General features: G+C 44.0%; 1 protein-coding gene across 1 annotated transcript in view; it reads right to left on the minus strand.

The window, feature by feature from the left end:
- Positions 1–21,607, minus strand: part of LOC115105892 (5-hydroxytryptamine receptor 4-like) — a 68,909-nt gene that overhangs the window by 28,483 nt on the left and 18,819 nt on the right. The window contains exons 5-6 of the mRNA XM_029628364.2: positions 21,169–21,322; positions 19,882–20,459 (exon numbers count right to left, since the gene is read on the minus strand). Coding sequence (XP_029484224.2) covers positions 19,882–20,459; positions 21,169–21,322 — 732 coding nt within the window. The remainder of the gene's footprint in view (positions 1–19,881; positions 20,460–21,168; positions 21,323–21,607) is intronic.

Below are 21,607 nucleotides of genomic sequence, written 5' to 3' on the forward strand. Positions count from 1 at the left end.
GGTTATATTAATTTGGGATCTATCGCATCCCACAACTGTCCCAGACTATCTATTGAATATTTATTTCTCACACAGAATAGAATAGGTCAACTTTTGTATTATGGGGGATAGTAGATTGACATAGGCTAGTGCTTTTGCTGTTCGTTAGGCCTACTCATCTTGTTGGCTGACTAAAAGTAAATGTGGACAGTTATGCAGCCGGGAAAATGTAGGCATTATCCAGTCCTTGTCAAATTATTAATGAGAGACTGATGAAGTGTGTACAGCCTTTGCAAAAAACAAAGCAGATCTCATGTCTTTCATTTCTTTCATTTTCATTTCAAATCATTGTTAGAGTAGTTTCATGCAGCCTTAGAATATATAAAAAATCTAAAACATATAGCTCAACATTTGTATCACAACTAAAGTTTCATAAATAACTCTAAATTTAGCATTTAGAAGTACCTGTTCCTTTGTTAACCTCCCAACACAGAATAGACGCATGTGTGCACTCCCTCAAAACATTTGGAGAAAATACCCCTTCTATTTGATTCAGTTATGTTCAATTGTATTATTCATACTGCCAAACACAAGGACAACTCAGAGTATGCAATTCTGTTCTTCTGAAATAAACCACATTTTATTCATATAATGTTTCTTTAAGACCTGTCTAAAATAAAGAATGGATTTATTGTGATGGTGTAGGCTATATTACAAGTATTTATTAGACTTAGACTCCTAGATCAGCACTCCTACTCTGAGAAGCTTTTGGATACGGGCCCAGGGCTGTTTGAGCTGAAGGTCATTAAACTCTCACTATGTAGTTGAACATTTTACCAGAACTATACTGTAGCTACCTGGGCTTTTACAACATGCAATAACCACACTTCCCCGTCATTGCATACAGACCAATAAAGCAATATCACCGACTTTTATAAAGGGAAAACCAGCTGTGGCAAATACAGATGCCTCTCTCCCAGACGAGCTAAACACCTTTTACGCTTTCTTCGAGGTAAACAACAGCGATCCTCCTATGAGGGCCCCCGGTGCTCAACGGGAATGTGTGCTCAGCCCCCTCCTGTACTCCATGTACACTCACGACTGTGTGGCCATGCACAACTCTAACACCATCATTAAGTTTGCCAGCGACAAGACAGGGGTGGGCCTTATTGCTGACGGTGACAAGACAGCCTACAGGGAGGAGGTTAGAGCCTTGGCAAAGGGGTGCCTGGGGAACAGCACCTCCCTCAACGTCAATAAAACCAAGGAGCTGATCATGAAATCCAGGAAATGGGGGAGGAGCACACCCCCATCTGCATCGACGGGGCTGCAGTGGACATCACAGAGGAACTGACATGGACCAATCACACCGACACTGTGGTGAAGAAGGCACCACAGCACCTCTTCAACCTCAGCAGACTGAAGAAATGTGGCATGTGCCCTCAGATCCTCAAGAAGTTATACAGGTGCACCATCGAGAAGGATCTTGACCGGCTGCATCACCGCCTGGAATGGCAACTGTACTGGCCTCAACCACAAAGTTCTACAGATGGTGGTGCGGACATCCCAATACATTACTAGGGGCGAGCTCTCTTGTCTGAGGAAGCCCAGGGAGATCGTCAAGGACTCCAGTCACCCGAGCCATGGAATATTCAATCTGTTACCATCTGGCAAATGGTATCGGAGGATCGTGTCTCGGACCAACAGGCACTGAGACAGTTTCTAACATCAGGCTATCAGACTGTTGAACAGCTAGACCCTAGCTGTATAACTGCTCAGCCCTGCACCACCAAGACTATCTGCACCACCGAGACTATCTGCACCACCGAGACTGTTTACACCGACTCTCCACACATCCAACCCTTACACACAAGCACAGACACATACAACCACAAACAGCTTTGTTTTGGTGAAATGTCAGGACTTTTTGGAATGTAAATATGTTTGACCATTAAAAATCCTATTTTCCCTAAGCCCTAACCTTACACCCAAATCCCTAAACCTAACCCTTACCTTAACCCCAAAACCCTAAACCTAACCCTTAAGCTTAAAATAGCATTTAAACAAAATTCCTACCTTTTCAGGACATTTGGGTGAAATGTCAGGACATTGGGTTCCTGATAATGTAGGAAAACACACACACACCCACATAGTCAACGCTACTGTTCTATTATATACTTTTATTAAACTGTGCGACCAAGACACAATCCACTTTACATTTGTAACAGAGTTATACTTGATCATAGCACATTCATGATTTATATCGTATATCCTATTATGTACATATAGTTTTATTACTATGCATACTACCTTCCTCTATTACTTGTTATTTTCCATTTGGATTATTATTGATATCAATATTGTATCACAATGTTCAGGGAGCTAGCATGTAAGCATTTCACTGCACCTTGGACCTGCTGTAAACTATGTCCATGATTAATCAAATTGGATTTTATTTAATTTCATTCAAGTCTGCCTTGAGATAACTAACAGCCAACACAATGCTCTACTACCGTAAAAGGATTCCATCTTCTTGCCAGAAGTAGCGTACTAGAGTCATCAATGCTGCATCCAAGATAAATGCATGGATGCAATACAGTTGAAGTCGGAAGTTTACATACACTTAGGTTGGAGTCATTAACTTCTTGGTGACAGAGGGGCCAGTATTGAGTAGCTTGGATAAGGTGCCCAGAGTAAACTGCCTTCTACTCTGTCCCAGATGCTAATATATGCATATTATTAGTCATATTGGATAGAAAACACTCTGACGTTTCTAAAACTGTTTGAATGATGTCTGTGAGTATAACAGAACTCATATGGCAGGTGAAAACCTGAGAAAAATCCAACCAGGAAGTGGGAAATCTGAGGTTTGTAGTTTTTCAACTCTTTGCCATTCCAATATCCAGTTTAAATTGGGTCATATTGCACTTCCTACGGCTTACACTAGATGTCAACAGTCTTTAGAATTTGGTTTGAGGATTCTACTGTGAAGTGTGGGCGAATGAGAGGGGATAAAGCCAGGTGTCTGGCAGAGTGCCACAGGCTCGTGAGGCGCGGTCTCGTTCCATTGCTTTTCTACAGACAATGGAATTCTCCGGTTGGAACATTATTGAAGATTTATGATAAAAACATCCTAAAGATTGATTCTATACTTAGTTTGACAAGTTTCTACGACCTGTAATATAACTTTTTGAACTTTTCGTCCGACGTTCGGCTGGACCTGAACGCGCGTTTGGATTTGTTTACCAAACGCCCTAACAAAAGAAGCTATTTGAACATAAATGATGAACTTTATCAAACAAATAAAACATTTATTGTGGAACTGCGATTCCTGAGAGTGCATTCTGATGAAGATCATCAAAGGTAAGTGAATATTTATAATGCTATTTCTGACTAATGTTGACTACACAATATGGCGGATATCTTTTTGGCTGCTTTGTTGTCCGAACGCTGTACTCAGATTATTGCATGGTTTGCTTTTTCCGTAACGTTTTTAAAAAATCTGACACAGCGGTTGCATTAAGGAGAAGTATATCTCTAATTCCATGTATAACACTTGTATTTTCATCAACATTTGTGATGAGTATTTCTGTAAATTCCAGAAGATGATGTCATGGCTTTAGAAGCTTCCGATAGGCTAATTGACATCATTTGAGTCAATTGGAGGTGTACCTGTGGATGTATTTCAAGGCCTACCTTCAAACTCAGTGCCTCTTTGCTTGACATCATGCTTGAAAATCAAAAGAAATCAGCCAAGATCTCAGAAAACAATTTGTAGACCAACACAAGTCTGGTTCATCCTTGGGAGCAGTTTCCAAACGCCTGAAGGTACCACGTTCATCTGTACAAACAATAGTACGCAAGTATAAACACCATGGGACCACGCAGCCGTCATACCGCTCCGGAAGGAGATGCGTTCTGTCTCCTAGAGATGAATGTACTTTGGTGCGAAAAGTGCAAATCAATCCCAGAACAACAGCAAAGGACCTTGTGAAGATGCTGGAGGAAACAGGTACAAAAGTATCTACAACCTCAGTAAAACGAGTCCTATATCGACATAACCTGAAAGGCCGCTCAGCAAGGAAGAAGCCACTGCTCCAAAACCACCATTAAAAAAGCCTGACTACGGTTTGCAACTGCACATGGGGAAAAAAATCGTACTTTTTGGAGAAATGTCCTATGGTCTGATGAAACAAAAAATAGAACTGTTTAGCCATAATGGCCATCGTTATGTTTGGAGGAAAAGGTGGAGGCTTGCAAGTCAAAGGACACCATCCCAACCGTGAAGCATGGGTGTGGCAGCATTATGTTGTGGGGGTGCTTTGCTGCAGGAGGGACTAGTGCACTTCACAAAATTGATGGCATCATGAGGTAAGAAAATTATGTGGATATATTGAAGGAACATCTCAAGACATCAGTCAGGAAGTTAAAGCTTGGTCGCAAATGGGTCTTCCAAGTGGACAATGACCCCAAGCATACTTGCAAGCAAAGTTGCGGCAAAATTGCTTAAGGACAACAAAGTCAAGGAATTGGAGTGGCCATCACAAAGCCCTGACCTCAAGCCTATAGACATTTTGTGGGCAGAACTGAAAAAGCATGTGCGCTCAAGGAGGCCTACAAACCTGACTCAGTTACACCAGCTCTGTCAAGAGAAATGGGCCAAAATTCACCCAACTTATTGTGGGAAGCTTGTGGAAGGCTACCCGAAATGTTTGACCCAAGTTAAACAATTTAAAGGCAATGCTACCAAATACTAATTGAGTGTATGTAAACTTCTGACCCACTGGGAATGTGATGAAAGAAACAAAAGCTGAAATAAATAAATCATTCTCTCTACTATTATTCTGATATTTCACATTCTTAAAATAAAGTGGTCATCCTAACTGACCTGAGACAGTGAATTTTTACTCGGATTAAATGTCAGGAATTGTTAAAAACTGAGTTTAAATGTATTTGGCTATGGTGTAGGAGCGATCCGGGTTGGAGCGATCTGGTCGCATCCGCGCTTCGGTCTGCAGGTTGTATAACTTTTTCATTACATTTCATTACATTTCATTATAGTACAACGGTCTGATTTGTCTAATCTTAGCAATTTCCTCTTAGCTAGCTACATAGTCGTCGTTGTATCAAAGATAATTGCGTAATTATCGTATTTCGTCGTCTCCTATCTGTCCAACACGTTCACCGTCTACCGTAGCACTGTAGTACTATCACACTCAACTGAACGTCTTGATTAGTGTAGTGTTAGCTAGCTACATAGCTAGCTACATAGTTGTCTTTGCTGTCTTCGTATCCAAGATAATTGTGTAGCTTAGAGTGTGGAGTCTTAGAGTGATAATTGCGTTATTATTGTATTTCGTCGCCCTCCTATCTGCCTAGCAGCTAGCATACGTTCACCGGCTACCGTAGCACTGTAGTAACTATCACACTCAACCGAACGACTTGATTAGTGTAGTATTAGATAGCTACATAGTTGTCTTTGCTGTCTTCGTATCCAAGATAATTGTGTAGTTTAGAGTGTGTAGTCTTAGAGTGATTATCTTAATTCACCGAGGTTAGCTAGCCAGCTATTTTGTCGTCCTTAACGTAGGAGACACTCCTAGCTAGCCAATAGCCAGCCAACGTCTACTGAATAGAACTTTCGCATTCCGGTCGCATTCCGCGTCGCTCCACAGGTAGTATCACTTTTTCACTTCATTTCATTACAGTCCCAACGGTGTGATTTGTTTGATCGTAGCTAGCTACATAGCTAGCTACATAGCCGTCTTTGTTTCAAAGATAATTGTGTAGTCTAGAGCGATTTTCTAGGTTAGCTAGCCAGCTATTGTCGTTCTCCTACGCAACGTAATGTAACCAACACTGCTAGCTAGCCAGCTAGCTCCCGATAAGCAGCATTGTAGAAACTTCACACTCAACGGTACGACTTGATTAGGGTAGTGTCAACAACGCAGCTAGCCTACCCCAGCAGTACTCTATCATTTTAATCATTTGAGTCAATTAGATTCTTGCTACGTAAGCTTAACTTTCTGAACATTCGAGACGTGTAGTCCACTTGTCATTCCAATCTCCTCTGCATTAGCGTAGCCTCTTCTCTAGCCTGTCAACTATGTGTCTGTCTATCCCTGTTCTCTCCTCTCTGCACAGACCATACAAACGCTCCACACCGCATGGCCGCAGCCACCCTAATCTGGTGGTCCCAGCGCGCACGACCCACGTGGAGTTCCAGGTCTCCGGTAGCCTCTGGAACTGCCGATCTGCGGCCAACAAGGCAGAGTTCATCTCAGCCTATGTCTCCCTCCAGTCCCTCGACTTCTTGGCTCTGACGGAAACATGGATCACCACAGACAACACCGCTACTCCTACTGCTCTCTCTTCGTCCGCCCACGTGCTCGCACACCCCGAGAGCTTCTGGTCAGCGGGGTGGTGGCACCGGGATCCTCATCTCTCCCAAGTGGTCATTCTCTCTTTCTCCCCTTACCCATCTGTCTATCGCCTCCTTTGAATTCCATGCTGTCACAGTTACCAGCCCTTTCAAGCTTAACATCCTTATCATTTATCGCCCTCCAGGTTCCCTCGGAGAGTTCATCAATGAGCTTGATGCCTTGATAAGCTCCTTTCCTGAGGACGGCTCACCTCTCACAGTTCTGGGCGACTTTAACCTCCCCACGTCTACCTTTGACTCATTCCTCTCTGCCTCCTTCTTTCCACTCCTCTCCTCTTTTGACCTCACCCTCTCACCTTCCCCCTACTCACAAGGCAGGCAATACGCTCGACCTCATCTTTACTAGATGCTGTTCCTCCACTAACCTCATTGCAACTCCCCTCCAAGTCTCCGACCACTACCTTGTATCCTTTTCCCTCTCGCTCTCATCCAACACTTCCCACACTGCCACTACTCGGATGGTATCGCGCCGTCCCAACCTTCGCTCTCTCTCCCCGCTACTCTCTCCTCTTCCATCCTATCATCTCTTCCCTCTGCTCAAACCTTCTCCAACCTATCTCCTGATTCTGCCTCCTCAACCCTCCTCTCCTCCCTTTCTGCATCCTTTGACTCTCTATGTCCCCTATCCTCCAGGCCGGCTCGGTCCTCCCCTCCCGCTCCGTGGCTCGACGACTCATTGCGAGCTCACAGAACAGGGCTCCGGGCAGCCGAGCGGAAATGGAGGAAAACTCGCCTCCCTGCAGACCTGGCATCCTTTCACTCCCTCCTCTCTACATTTTCCTCCTCTGTCTCTGCTGCTAAAGCCACTTTCTACCACTCTAAATTCCAAGCATCTGCCTCTAACCCTAGGAAGCTCTTTGCCACCTTCTCCTCCCTCTTGAATCCTCCTCCCCCTCCCCCCTCCTCCCTCTCTGCAGATGACTTCGTCAACCATTTTGAAAAGAAGGTCGACGACATCCGATCCTCGTTTGCTAAGTCAAACGACACCGCTGGTTCTGCTCACACTGCCCTACCCTGTGCTCTGACCTCCTTCTCCCCTCTCTCTCCAGATGACATCTCACGTCTTGTGACGGCCGGCCGCCCAACAACCTGCCCGCTTGACCCTATCCCCTCCTCTCTTCTCCAGACCATCTCCGGTGACCTTCTCCCTTACCTCACCTCGCTCATCAACTCATCCCTGACCGCTGGCTACGTCCCTCCCGTCTTCAAGAGAGCGAGAGTTGCACCCCTTCTGAAAAAACCTACACTCGATCCCTCCGATGTCAACAACTACAGACCAGTATCCCTTCTTTCTTTTCTCTCCAAAACTCTTGAACGTGCCGTCCTTGGCCAGCTCTCCCGCTATCTCTCTCAGAATGACCTTCTTGATCCAAATCAGTCAGGTTTCAAGACTAGTCATTCAACTGAGACTGCTCTTCTCTGTATCACGGAGGCGCTCCGCACTGCTAAAGCTAACTCTCTCTCCTCTGCTCTCATCCTTCTAGACCTATCGGCTGCCTTCGATACTGTGAACCATCAGATCCTCCTCTCCACCCTCTCCGAGTTGGGCATCTCCGGCGCGGCCCACGCTTGATTGCGTCCTACCTGACAGGTCGCTCCTACCAGGTGGCGTGGCGAGAATCCGTCTCCTCACCACGTGCTCTCACCACTGGTGTCCCCAGGGCTCTGTTCTAGGCCCTCTCCTATTCTCGCTATACACCAAGTCACTTGGCTCTGTCATAACCTCACATGGTCTCTCCTATCATTGCTATGCAGACGACACACAATTAATCTTCTCCTTTCCCCTTCTGACGACCAGGTGGCGAATCGCATCTCTGCATGTCTGGCAGACATATCAGTGTGGATGACGGATCATCACCTCAAGCTGAACCTCGGCAAGACGGAGCTGCTCTTCCTCCCGGGAAGGACTGCCCGTTCCATGATCTCGCCATCACGGTTGACAACTCCATTGTGTCCTCGTCCCAGAGCGCTAAGAACCTTGGCGTGATCCTGGACAACACCCTGTCGTTCTCAAATAACATCAAGGCGGTGGCCCGTTCCTGTAGGTTCATGCTCTACAACATCCGCAGAGTACGACCCTGCCTCACACAGGAAGCGGCGCAGGTCCTAATCCAGGCACTTGTCATCTCCCGTCTGGATTACTGCAACTCGCTGTTGGCTGGGCTCCCTGCCTGTGCCATTAAACCCCTACAACTCATCCAGAACGCCGCAGCCCGTCTGGTGTTCAACCTTCCCAAGTTCTCTCACGTCACCCCGCTCCTCCGCTCTCTCCACTGGCTTCCAGTTGAAGCTCGCATCCGCTACAAGACCATGGTGCTTGCCTACGGAGCTGTGAGGGGAACGGCACCTCACTACCTCCAGGCTCTGATCAGGCCCTACACCCAAACAAGGGCACTGCGTTCATCCACCTCTGGCCTGCTCGCCTCCCTACCACTGAGGAAGTACAGTTCCCGCTCAGCCCAGTCAAAACTGTTCGCTGCTCTGGCCCCCCAATGGTGGAACAAACTCCCTCACGACGCCAGGACAGCGGAGTCAATCACCACCTTCCGGAGACACCTGAAACCCCACCTCTTTAAGGAATACCTAGGATAGGATAAAGTAATCCTTCTCCCCCTCCCCTCCCCTTAAAAGACCTAGATGCACTATTGTAAAGTGGCTGTTCCACTGGATGTCATAAGGTGAAAGCACCAATTTGTAAGTCGCTCTGGATAAGAGCGTCTGCTAAATGACTTAAATGTAAATGTAAATGTTAAATGTGTATGTAAACTTCTGACTTCAACTGTATGTTTGACCTGAAATGTCTATATCTAAGTGATGTACAGTGGCCATTTTGCACCAGGACACCCATCATCCTATGTATGAACTATTTTGGTGGCAAGATGACGAGTCAATACAACCAATGGAACATGGCCAGACTGGGAATTCCACGAGGAAATCAGGGTCAGTATACAAATGTGTACTCTCTGAATCTTCAAATCAAATTTTATTGGCCACATACACCTGTTTAGCAGGTGTTATTGCGGGTGTAGCGAATTGCTTGTGCTTCTAGCTCCGACAGTGCAGTAATATCTAACAATTACACAACATAAACCCAATACACATAAATCTAGTAAAGGAATGGAATTAAGAATATGAAAATGTATGGACGAGCAAAGTCCGAGAAGGCACAGAATAAGATACAGTAGAATAGTATAGGATATAGTATATACATATTGACCATAAAGGTTGAGAGCAAAACATTTGTAAATGAATGAAAGGGGCGTAACAAGAAAAACGTCCCAAAAGGATTCATTCAAGGCAGAAAAGAGTTGGAGCACTCAACAAAAAAGGCTAAAAATTATTTTCTCACTTTAATCCATTGGTCAGGTTGAGTAATTCACCTGTAGTCATCCTGAACAAAGGATTAAATGGAGCAAATGAGTCCATTTTGCCTCAAATTAGTCCTTTTGGAAGTTTTTCTTGGTAAGCCCCTTAGATGGATTTTGGTCATTGTTATCGAGCACCCCTCCCACTTTTCATTGTTTGCAGTAGCGCGGAGGCCTACCTGAACTCTCATTTGGAAAGTAAATGCACTCATTCTCAGACTTTTTTTTCACTAATGGTTCTTTAGACCAATTAGGTCAGCTCTGAAAAAGATCTGATGTGAGAAGATCTAATGTGATTGGTCAAAATGCCAATTAGTGGGACAAAGTTTAGCATTGGTCTGCCTCTGTAAACACAGCAAGAGAGGCTGAAGGGGTGTATGGCTGCTAGAGCCTGACACAATCCTCTAAAATATCCCTGAAAAACAACAACTCAGTACATCCCTGCCAACAGATCAGCACCATTGGGACATGTTTCTGCATTTGGCATTCCTGGATTACAATCTTAGGGTTTATGTGAAAGTTAAGAACATTCACAACATCGCAAAAATAAGAAGTCCAAAGTACTTGGAAGGGAAGATATTCCAGCTCTTTCTAGGCACATGCAATATCTGTTAATATAATTAACATTCTTACCAATTTTACCTAACAGCTCGAACAAGACTGATGACACACTTCACCTGAATAGAACACCAGAGACATGGTTAGAAGGGGGGAAAAATGAATAACCAGCATTCTGTGCATCGGCGTCTGCTTTTGAGTCCTTTACTACTTGCTATGTGAATAAAACCATTGAATGAACCAAGGATTATTCATGTGTGAAGCAAGGTGAGAGCTGAGTGCAGCAGAGGGCATGGTCTGTGTGAACCAAGGCTAAACCTGCTTTTCAGCCACAGGAACTCCATTCTCTCTCTGCATTATGACTACACTTGTTACACAAGGCTTGGTTTTTGACGTGTAATGTGCTTATGCCTTTTTCCTTCAGATTACTAAACACACACTATGAATCCACACTTTGTTCTGATGCTGAAAGCAGCTTTATAATGAAAACACAGACTAAAGCTGCTAATGTCGCTGAAAAAAGGAAATGTTTGTCTATAATGATATCCATAAAAAACACTAAAACAATGGATTTGACCATCCTATGTAAGCATTATAACCTAACTATCAAAGTGTTATTCAACATCCTACAACCTCATGGAAGGACGACTGGGACCCTGTGTGGGACGTTGAGTTCAACCCCCGACCCCCAGTCAAGCCAGGTGCTCATTTGATCTGCCACAGTATAATACAGATAGGCTAGATAAAGACACAGAGCTGACAGTGAATTTCTCTGTATAGTAAATCTATGATTTACTATAGTCAGTCACATGGTGAAGAGTGAACATTTGAACCAATAACCTAACAGCACGGCTATAGTACTCTCTCTAACCCACTGCCCTGAATAATCATGGGATTAGCAGCCAATGTAAGGGCTATAGTACTCTCTCTAACCCAGTGCCCTGAATAATCATGGGATTAGCAGCCAATGTAAGGGCTGTAGTACTCTCTCTAACCCACTGCCCTGAATAATCATGAGATTAGCAGCCAATGTAAGGGCTATAGTACTCTCTCTAACCCACTGCCCTGAATAATCATGGGATTAGCAGCCAATGTAAGGGCTGTAGTACTCTCTCTAACCCACTGCCCTGAATAATCATGGGATTAGCAGCCAATGTAAGGGCTATAGTACTCTCTCTAACCCACTGCCCTGAATAATCATGGGATTAGCAGCCAATGTAAGGGCTGTAGTACTCTCTCTAACCCACTGCCCTGAATAATCATGAGATTAGCAGCCAATGTAAGGGCTATAGTACTCTCTCTAACCCACTGCCCTGAATAATCATGGGATTAGCAGCCAATGTAAGGGCTGTAGTACTCTCTCTAACCCACTGCCCTGAATAATCATGAGATTAGCAGCCAATGTAAGGGCTATAGTACTCTCTCTAACCCACTGCCCTGAATAATCATGGGATTAGCAGCCAATGTAAGGGCTATAGTACTCTCTCTAACCCACTGCCCTGAATAATCATGGGATTAGCAGCCAATGTAAGGGCTGTAGTACTCTCTCTAACCCACTGCCCTGAATAATCATGAGATTAGCAGCCAATGTAAGGGCTATAGTACTCTCTCTAACCCACTGCCCTGAATAATCATGGGATTAGCAGCCAATGTAAGGGCTGTAGTACTCTCTCTAACCCACTGCCCTGAATAATCATGGGATTAGCAGCCAATGTAAGGGCTGTAGTACTCTCTAACCCACTGCCCTGAATAATCATGAGATTAGCAGCCAATGTAAGGGCTATAGTACTCTCTCTAACCCACTGCCCTGAATAATCATGGGATTAGCAGCCAATGTAAGGGCTGTAGTACTCTCTCTAACCCACTGCCCTGAATAATCATGAGATTAGCAGCCAATGTAAGGGCTATAGTACTCTCTCTAACCCACTGCCCTGAATAATCATGGGATTAGCAGCCAATGTAAGGGCTGTAGTACTCTCTCTAACCCACTGCCCTGAATAATCATGGGATTAGCAGCCAATGTAAGGGCTATAGTACTCTCTCTAACCCACTGCCCTGAATAATCATGGGATTAGCAGCCAATGTAAGGGCTGTAGTACTCTCTCTAACCCACTGCCCTGAATAATCATGAGATTAGCAGCCAATGTAAGGGCTATAGTACTCTCTCTAACCCACTGCCCTGAATAATCATGGGATTAGCAGCCAATGTAAGGGCTGTAGTACTCTCTCTAACCCACTGCCCTGAATAATCATGAGATTAGCAGCCAATGTAAGGGCTATAGTACTCTCTCTAACCCACTGCCCTGAATAATCATGGGATTAGCAGCCAATGTAAGGGCTATAGTACTCTCTCTAACCCACTGCCCTGAATAATCATGGGATTAGCAGCCAATGTAAGGGCTGTAGTACTCTCTCTAACCCACTGCCCTGAATAATCGTGGGATTAGCAGCCAATGTAAGGGCTGTAGTACTCTCTCTAACCCACTGCCCTGAATAATCATGAGATTAGCAGCCAATGTAAGGGCTGTAGTACTCTCTCTAACCCACTGCCCTGAATAATCATGAGATTAGCAGCCAATGTAAGGGCTATAGTACTCTCTCTAACCCACTGCCCTGAATAATCATGAGATTAGCAGCCAATGTAAGGGCTATAGTACTCTCTCTAACCCACTGCCCTGAATAATCATGGGATTAGCAGCCAATGTAAGGGCTATAGTACTCTCTCTAACCCACTGCCCTGAATAATCATGGGATTAGCAGCCAATGTAAGGGCTGTAGTACTCTCTCTAACCCACTGCCCTGAATAATCATGAGATTAGCAGCCAATGTAAGGGCTGTAGTACTCTCTCTAACCCACTGCCCTGAATAATCATGAGATTAGCAGCCAATGTAAGGGCTATAGTACTCTCTCTAACCCACTGCCCTGAATAATCATGAGATTAGCAGCCAATGTAAGGGCTATAGTACTCTCTCTAACCCACTGCCCTGAATAATCATGGGATTAGCAGCCAATGTAAGGGCTATAGTACTCTCTCTAACCCACTGCCCTGAATAATCATGGGATTAGCAGCCAATGTAAGGGCTGTAGTACTCTCTCTAACCCACTGCCCTGAATAATCATGGGATTAGCAGCCAATGTAAGGGCTATAGTACTCTCTCTAACCCACTGCCCTGAATAATCATGGGATTAGCAGCCAATGTAAGGGCTATAGTACTCTCTCTAACCCACTGCCCTGAATAATCATGGGATTAGCAGCCAATGTAAGGGCTATAGTACTCTCTCTAACCCACTGCCCTGAATAATCATGGGATTAGCAGCCAATGTAAGGGCTATAGTACTCTCTCTAACCCACTGCCCTGAATAATCATGGGATTAGCAGCCAATGTAAGGGCTGTAGTACTCTCTCTAACCCACTGCCCTGAATAATCATGAGATTAGCAGCCAATGTAAGGGCTATAGTACTCTCTCTAACCCACTGCCCTGAATAATCATGGGATTAGCAGCCAATGTAAGGGCTGTAGTACTCTCTCTAACCCACTGCCCTGAATAATCATGGGATTAGCAGCCAATGTAAGGGCTATAGTACTCTCTCTAACCCACTGCCCTGAATAATCATGGGATTAGCAGCCAATGTAAGGGCTGTAGTACTCTCTCTAACCCACTGCCCTGAATAATCATGGGATTAGCAGCCAATGTAAGGGCTGTAGTACTCTCTCTAACCCACTGCCCTGAATAATCATGAGATTAGCAGCCAATGTAAGGGCTGTAGTACTCTCTCTAACCCACTGCCCTGAATAATCATGAGATTAGCAGCCAATGTAAGGGCTATAGTACTCTCTCTAACCCACTGCCCTGAATAATCATGAGATTAGCAGCCAATGTAAGGGCTATAGTACTCTCTCTAACCCACTGCCCTGAATAATCATGGGATTAGCAGCCAATGTAAGGGCTGTAGTACTCTCTCTAACCCACTGCCCTGAATAATCATGGGATTAGCAGCCAATGTAAGGGCTGTAGTACTCTCTCTAACCCACTGCCCTGAATAATCATGGGATTAGCAGCCAATGTAAGGGCTATAGTACTCTCTCTAACCCACTGCCCTGAATAATCATGGGATTAGCAGCCAATGTAAGGGCTATAGTACTCTCTCTAACCCACTGCCCTGAATAATCATGGGATTAGCAGCCAATGTAAGGGCTATAGTACTCTCTCTAACCCACTGCCCTGAATAATCATGGGATTAGCAGCCAATGTAAGGGCTATAGTACTCTCTCTAACCCACTGCCCTGAATAATCATGGGATTAGCAGCCAATGTAAGGGCTATAGTACTCTCTCTAACCCACTGCCCTGAATAATCATGGGAATAGCAGCCAATGTAAGGGCTGTAGTACTCTCTCTAACCCACTGCCCTGAATAATCATGGGATTAGCAGCCAATGTAAGGGCTATAGTACTCTCTCTAACCCACTTTCCTGAATAATCATGGGATTAGCAGCCAATGTAAGGGCTATAGTACTCTCTCTAACCCACTTCCCTGAATAATCATGGGATTAGCAGCCAATGTAAGGGCTATAGTACTCTCTCTAACCCACTGCCCTGAATAATCATGGGATTAGCAGCCAATGTAAGGGCTATAGTACTCTCTCTAACCCACTTCCCTGAATAATCATGGGATTAGCAGCCAATGTAAGGGCTATAGTACTCTCTCTAACCCACTTCCCTGAATAATCATTGATTAGCAGCCAATGTAAGGGCTATAGTACTCTCTCTAACCCACTTCCCTGAATAATCATGGGATTAGCAGCCAATGTAAGGGCTATAGTACTCTCTCTAACCCACTGCCCTGAATAATCATGGTATTAGCAACCAATGTAAGGGCTATAGTACTCTCTCTAACCCACTTCCCTGAATAATCATGGGATTAGCAGCCAATGTAAGGGCTATAGTACTCTCTCTAACCCACTTCCCTGAATAATCACGGTATTAGCAGCCAATGTAAGGGCTATAGTACTCTCTCTAACCCACTGCCCTGAATAATCATGAGATTAGCAGCCAATGTAAGGGCTATAGTACTCTCTGTAACCCACTGCCCTGAATAATCATGGGATTAGCAGCCAATGTAAGGGCTATAGTACTCTCTCTAACCCACTGTCCTGAATAATCATGGGATTAGCAGCCAATGTAAGGGCTATAGTACTCTCTGTAACCCACTGCCCTGAATAATCATGGGATTAGCAGCCAATGTAAGGGCTATAGTACTCTCTCTAACCCACTGTCCTGAATAATCATGGGATTAGCAGCCAATGTAAGGGCTATAGTACTCTCTCTAACCCACTGCCCTCAATAATCATGGGACTAGCAGCCAATGTAAGGGCTATAGTACTCTCTCTAACCCACTGTCCTGAATAATCATGGGATTAGCAGCCAATGTAAGGGCTGTAGTACTCTCTCTAACCCACTGCCCTGAATAATCATGGGATTAGCAGCCAATGTAAGGGCTATAGTACTCTCTCTAACCCACTGCCTGAATAATCATGGGATTAGCAGCCAATGTAAGGGCTGTAGTACTCTCTCTAACCCACTGCCCTGAATAATCATGGGATTAGCAGCCAATGTAAGGGCTGTAGTACTCTCTCTAACCCACTGCCCTGAATAATCATGGGATTAGCAGCCAATGTAAGGGCTGTAGTACTCTCTCTAACCCACTGCCCTGAATAATCATGGGATTAGCAGCCAATGTAAGGGCTGTAGTACTCTCTCTAACCCACTGCCCTGAATAATCATGGGATTAGCAGCCAATGTAAGGGCTATAGTACTCTCTCTAACCCACTGCCCTGAATAATCATGGGATTAGCAGCCAATGTAAGGGCTATAGTCAGCATTGATGCGTTGTATGACTGCTAGGGAGCAAAACAGTTGCAAGCAGAAATAGCTCTTGTGATTGAAAACATTTGACTAATAAATGTATATTATTGATGTGTAATGAATATAGAAACGTCACAAAAATCACATGGCTGCACTAGTGCACGTGGAACTGTATCCAAATTAACAGCGCTGACCAATTTAATGCTGGAAGAAAAAGTATCTTACTCAAAATCCGGAATTTCTTTCCAACAGCTTCTATTCTAGTTCCAGTAATTTGATTCTGAGCGGAAAAAAGAGACATCTGCTTTGTGTCTCAGACACTTTTTAATAGACAGACATTAATACTGTTTGTTTTTCTGCCTACTAAATGAATCTGAGGAGTAACCTCTACATCTGTGAATACAGCCGCAGAGTTACCAGCTAAACATGAAATGTTCTTTTCCACAACTGAATAAAATAGAAACACATGGATGGTAGACTTGTAACACTTTGCATGGAAACAAAGTCATAATCATTATATGTGAAAAACCCACAAAAAAATGGAACAATAACAAGAGGCTAAATCACAAACTGTATGTAAAACCAGCAACTGCTCTCTGTCTCTGTCTCTCTCTCTCTCTCTGTCTCTCTCTCTCTGTCTCTCTCTCGCTCTCTCTCTCTCTCTCTCTCTGTTTCTGCCTATGTCTCTGACTCTCTGTCTCTCTATCTCTGACATTCCACGATAGAGTCAGGTCCATTTTATTTTTCCCCCTCTGTGTAACTAGTACTGTTGAATTCATGTAGATGCGTGCTGCTTGTGGCGCCGGGCTGAGGGGCGTAAGTGCCTTCCTTACCCATGAGCCTCTGACTGTCAGAATAGTACAGCACTGTTCAATGAGCCCAACCAAATTGAGTATGGAAAAATCAGGGTATAGGAGCAGATCTAAATCTCCCTAATGATGCCCCATCCTTCACTTATCTTCACTTGAAGATAACGTCCTCAGCTTTTCCACATGAACATGTGTATTCTTTACCATTTTGTATACAGTACCAGTCAAAAGTTTGGACATACCTACTAATTAAAGGGTTTGTATTCATTTTTACTATTTTCTACATTGTATAATAATAGTGAATGTATCAAAACTATGAAATAACAAACGGAATCATATGGAACATATGGAATCATGTATTAACAAAACAAAGCATTCAACAAATCAAAATATATTTTATATTTGACATTCTTCAAAGTACCCACCCTTTGCCTTGATGACAGCTTTGCACACTCTTGGTATTCTCTCAACCAGATTCATGAGGTAGTCACCTGGAATGGATTTCAATTAACAGGTGTGTCTTGTTAAAAGTTAATTTGTGGAATTTCTTTCCTTCTTAATGCGTTTAAGCCAGTTGTGTTGTGACATGGCAGGGGTGGTATACAGAAGATAGCCCTATTTAAAAAAGACCAAGTCCACATTACGTCAAGAGCAACTCAAATAAGCAAAAAGAAACGACAGTCCATCATTACTTAAAGACATGAAGGTCAATCAATCCGGAACATTTCAAGAACTTTGAACGTTTCTTCAACTGCAGTCGCAAAAACCATCAAGCACTGAAACTGGCTCTCATGAGGACCGCCACAGGAAAGGAAGACCCAGAGTTACCTTTGCTGCAGAGGATAAGTTCATTAGAGTTACCAGCCTCAGAAATTGCAGCCCAAATAAATTCTTCACAGAGTTCAAGTAACAGACACATCTCAACATCAACTGTTCAGAGGAGACTGAGTGAATCAGGCCTTCATGGTCAAATTGCTGCAAAGAAGCCACTACTAAAGGACACCAATAATAAGAAGAGACTTGCTTTGGCCAAGAAACATGAGCAATGAACATTAGACTGGTGGAAATCTTTCCTTTGGTTTGATGAGTCCAAATTTGAAATGTTTGGTTCTAACTGATGAGTCTTTGTGAGACGCAGAGTAGGTAAACGGATGATATCCACATGTGTGGTTCCCACCGTGAAGCATGGAGGAGGAGGTGTGATGGTATGGGAGTGCTTTGCTGGTGACACTGTCAGTGATTTATTTAGAATTCAAGGCACACCTAACCAGCATGGCTACCACTGCATTCTGCAACAATACGCCATCCCATCTGGTTTACGTATAGTGGGACTGTCATTTGTTTTTGAACCGGACAATGACCCAACACACCTCCAGGCTGTGTAAGGGCTCTTTGACCAAGAAGGGGAGTGATGGAGTGCTGCATCAGATGACCTGACCTCCTAGTGGTTAGAGCGTTGGGCCAGTAACCGAAAGGTTGCTGGATCGAATCCCTGAGCTAACAAGGTAAAAATAAATCTGTCGTTCTGCCCCTGAACAAGGCAGTTAACTCACTGTTCCCTGGTAGGCCGTCACAAATAAGAATTTGTTCTTAACTGACTTGCCTAGTTAAATAAAGATAAAAAATAATAAATAAAATAAATAAATAAATAAAAATACAGGTTCAATTTTTTTTTTTAAATCAACCTCAACCCAATTGAGATGGTTTGGGATGAGCAGCCAACAAGTGCTCAGCATATGTGGGAACTCCTGTTGGAAAAGCATTCCAGGTGAAGCTGGTTGAGAGAATGCCAAGAGTATGCAAAGATGTCATCAAGGCAAAGGGTGGCTACTAAAATCTATTTCGATTTGTTTAACACTTTTTTGGTTACTACATGATTTCATGTGTTATTTCATAGTTTTGATGTCTTCACTATTCTCCTACAATGTAGAAATAGTAAAAATAAAGAAAAACCCTTGAATGAGTAGGTGTGTCCGAACTTTTGACTGGTACTGTATGTACTTGCTTCAAGGCTTTCCTAATGTTTTCTTCCTTCCCTCATTCAGAGCAGAGCTAAATGTGTTATGTGTACTGAAATATGAGGGGAAAAGATGAGGCTGTTTGTCTATAAATGTCACGATTTCCGCCGAGGTCGGTCCCTCTCCTTGTACGGGCGGCATTCGGTGGTCGACGTCACCGGTCTTCTTGCCTTCGCTGATCCATCTTTCATTTTCCTTTGGTTTTGTCTTGATTTTCTACACACCTGGTTGTCATTATCCAATTACATGTTCTTGTACTTAACCCTCTATTTCCCCCATGTTTGTTGTGCGTGATTATTTCTATGTTCAGTTCGGTTCATGATGGCTGGTTTTCGACGGTTGCTGTGTTCACCGGTGCGTAATTATTACCTTTGGTTTTTGGTCAAGTGTATTTGTTTACCTTGTGCTTTTATTGTTTGAGTAAAGTACGTTGCTCACTCATTTTGCTCTCCTGCGCCTGACTTCATACACCAGCTACACTCCGCTTCTGACAATAAAAACAACAATAACAGCGCTGAACCACGGATAACTAAGAATTTTTTAAAAATAACACAGACATTCAACACATTTAATATTCAACATCTCGAAATCTGATCTAAATATGAATTATTTGATTACTCTGATGGGAGTTGGAGAATAACCAGATTTTTCCAAACGTTTTTGGCAATGTCTCATCTTAGATGTTTAAAAATGTATTTTAAGTAAGATTAGACAACAGAGATTCCACATAACCCACCTACCTGAGAGAAGATGATGCACCTGTACCTGAGAGAGAATTATCTTAATTCAGGGCTAGTTGATAAAAGGGAGGACATGGGTGGGTGGTCCAGTATCAGTTCCTTACCTGAGCGCGATGGAGGTCCCGTTGACAGATCCAGAGTAGTGTCTGGTGGGGCCATAGCTCCCCTGGCGTACGTATCTCTCATCACCACAACACAGTATCATGAGGAAGGCCCGTCTGAAGGCCCGGTTCAGGAAGGCGTAGAGAAAGGGGTTAAGGCCAGAGTTAATATAGCCAAGCCACAGCCAGGCGGTCCACATCTGCCAGGGCACACTGTAGTGGATGAAGGGGTCCACCACGTTGGTGATGAAGAAGGGGGCCCAGCAGAGACAGAAGCAGCCCATGATGACAGCCAGGGTCTTGGCAGCCTTGGTCTCTATGCGCATGCGACTGGAGCCCTGCTGCTCAGAGCTGAGGTAGTTCTGGGGGGGCGCCGAGTAGGGGGCGGAGCCTGCCCGCTGCAGCGTGCCAATCTGCCGCACGTGGCCCATGGCAGTGACGTAGATGCGCTGGTAGGCCAGGACCATGAGGCTCAGGGGAACGTAGAAGGCCACGGCGGAGCAGATGAGAGCATACGGACGGTTCACCACGAATACACAGTTGGTCTCATTGCTGTTGCCGCTAAATTTCCTCTGCTCTATCTGAAGGCAGCGTGCAGAGAGAACAATCCATTAACAAGCCGATCCACATACAGGAAGAGACATGCACGTTCTGTAGTATCCACATCCACATATGCAATAGTTACACACATGTTTCTCATTCAACCAACAGTATATAAATAGAGTGCAACGACTGACTGCCTAATGCCCATTTCCTGACTCTCTTATAACAAACTTCGAACAGGTATTATTTGTGTTCATAAACTGGTAGCTGTGGATTGTGCTCAGCACTGACTTACAGTAGGTCTCAGAGCAAGAGGCTGTATGTCTGGTGTTTATGTCTGTCTATGTAAATGGTATTAGTAGCTTTAGTCTTATGAGTATTGAGTGCATGGAGAAGGCCTCCATTTGACAGAGGGAAGTTTTTTCAGGTGTCAAAGGTGAAACAATGAGTCATAGTGCTGTTTTTAGAACTAGAAAAGGGCTTGCGTAAGTTTGCTCTCCCCAAAGAACATGATGCTTGAACTGACTACTACATCCCCATTCCATGAATTTGAAATATGTTATGCTTGTTGGTTTAACCATGTGTCCTTCACTTAACATGTGTCCTGTTCACATTTTCAAGGATCAACCAAATGTAGTATTTAGTATAAAAATGATTTAGATGTAATGAATAAGACTAAAGAGCAAGCCACTGTCTGTAGTAAAACCATCAGACAGACAGGAAGAACATAGCTGCTTATAGACTTACAATGTCCTCTATGCCGATGGCGTGCCAACTTTGCATGATGGGAAGGAAGGAGATGAAGGAGGGGATGACCCAGCATCCTCCCAGCATCAGGGCCACTCTCAAGGGCGTCATTTTATTCCGGTACACCAGCGGTTGGCAGCAGATTGCGTAGTACCTATCAATAAAATATAACAACATTATAACAACATTATAACAACATCCACAACATCATATATTCAACTGAGGTAAAAAAACATAATCTATTGACGGTGCTTTTCTGAATTCTATCTACAGGCCACAAATATCTACCTAATATGTACATACCAAAATATTGCCAGTGGTGACTCATTCCTAATTCCGTATTCTTTAAAATAATCTCATGACTTGCATAACCAAATAATAAACAAAAATCACATCCTATTGAATTCACCATGTATGGTGGCTTTAGCCCTTAGTACAT

Source organism: Oncorhynchus nerka, linkage group LG22, assembly GCF_034236695.1.
Source record: "Oncorhynchus nerka isolate Pitt River linkage group LG22, Oner_Uvic_2.0, whole genome shotgun sequence".
Classification (NCBI taxonomy): Eukaryota; Metazoa; Chordata; class Actinopteri; order Salmoniformes; family Salmonidae; genus Oncorhynchus; species Oncorhynchus nerka.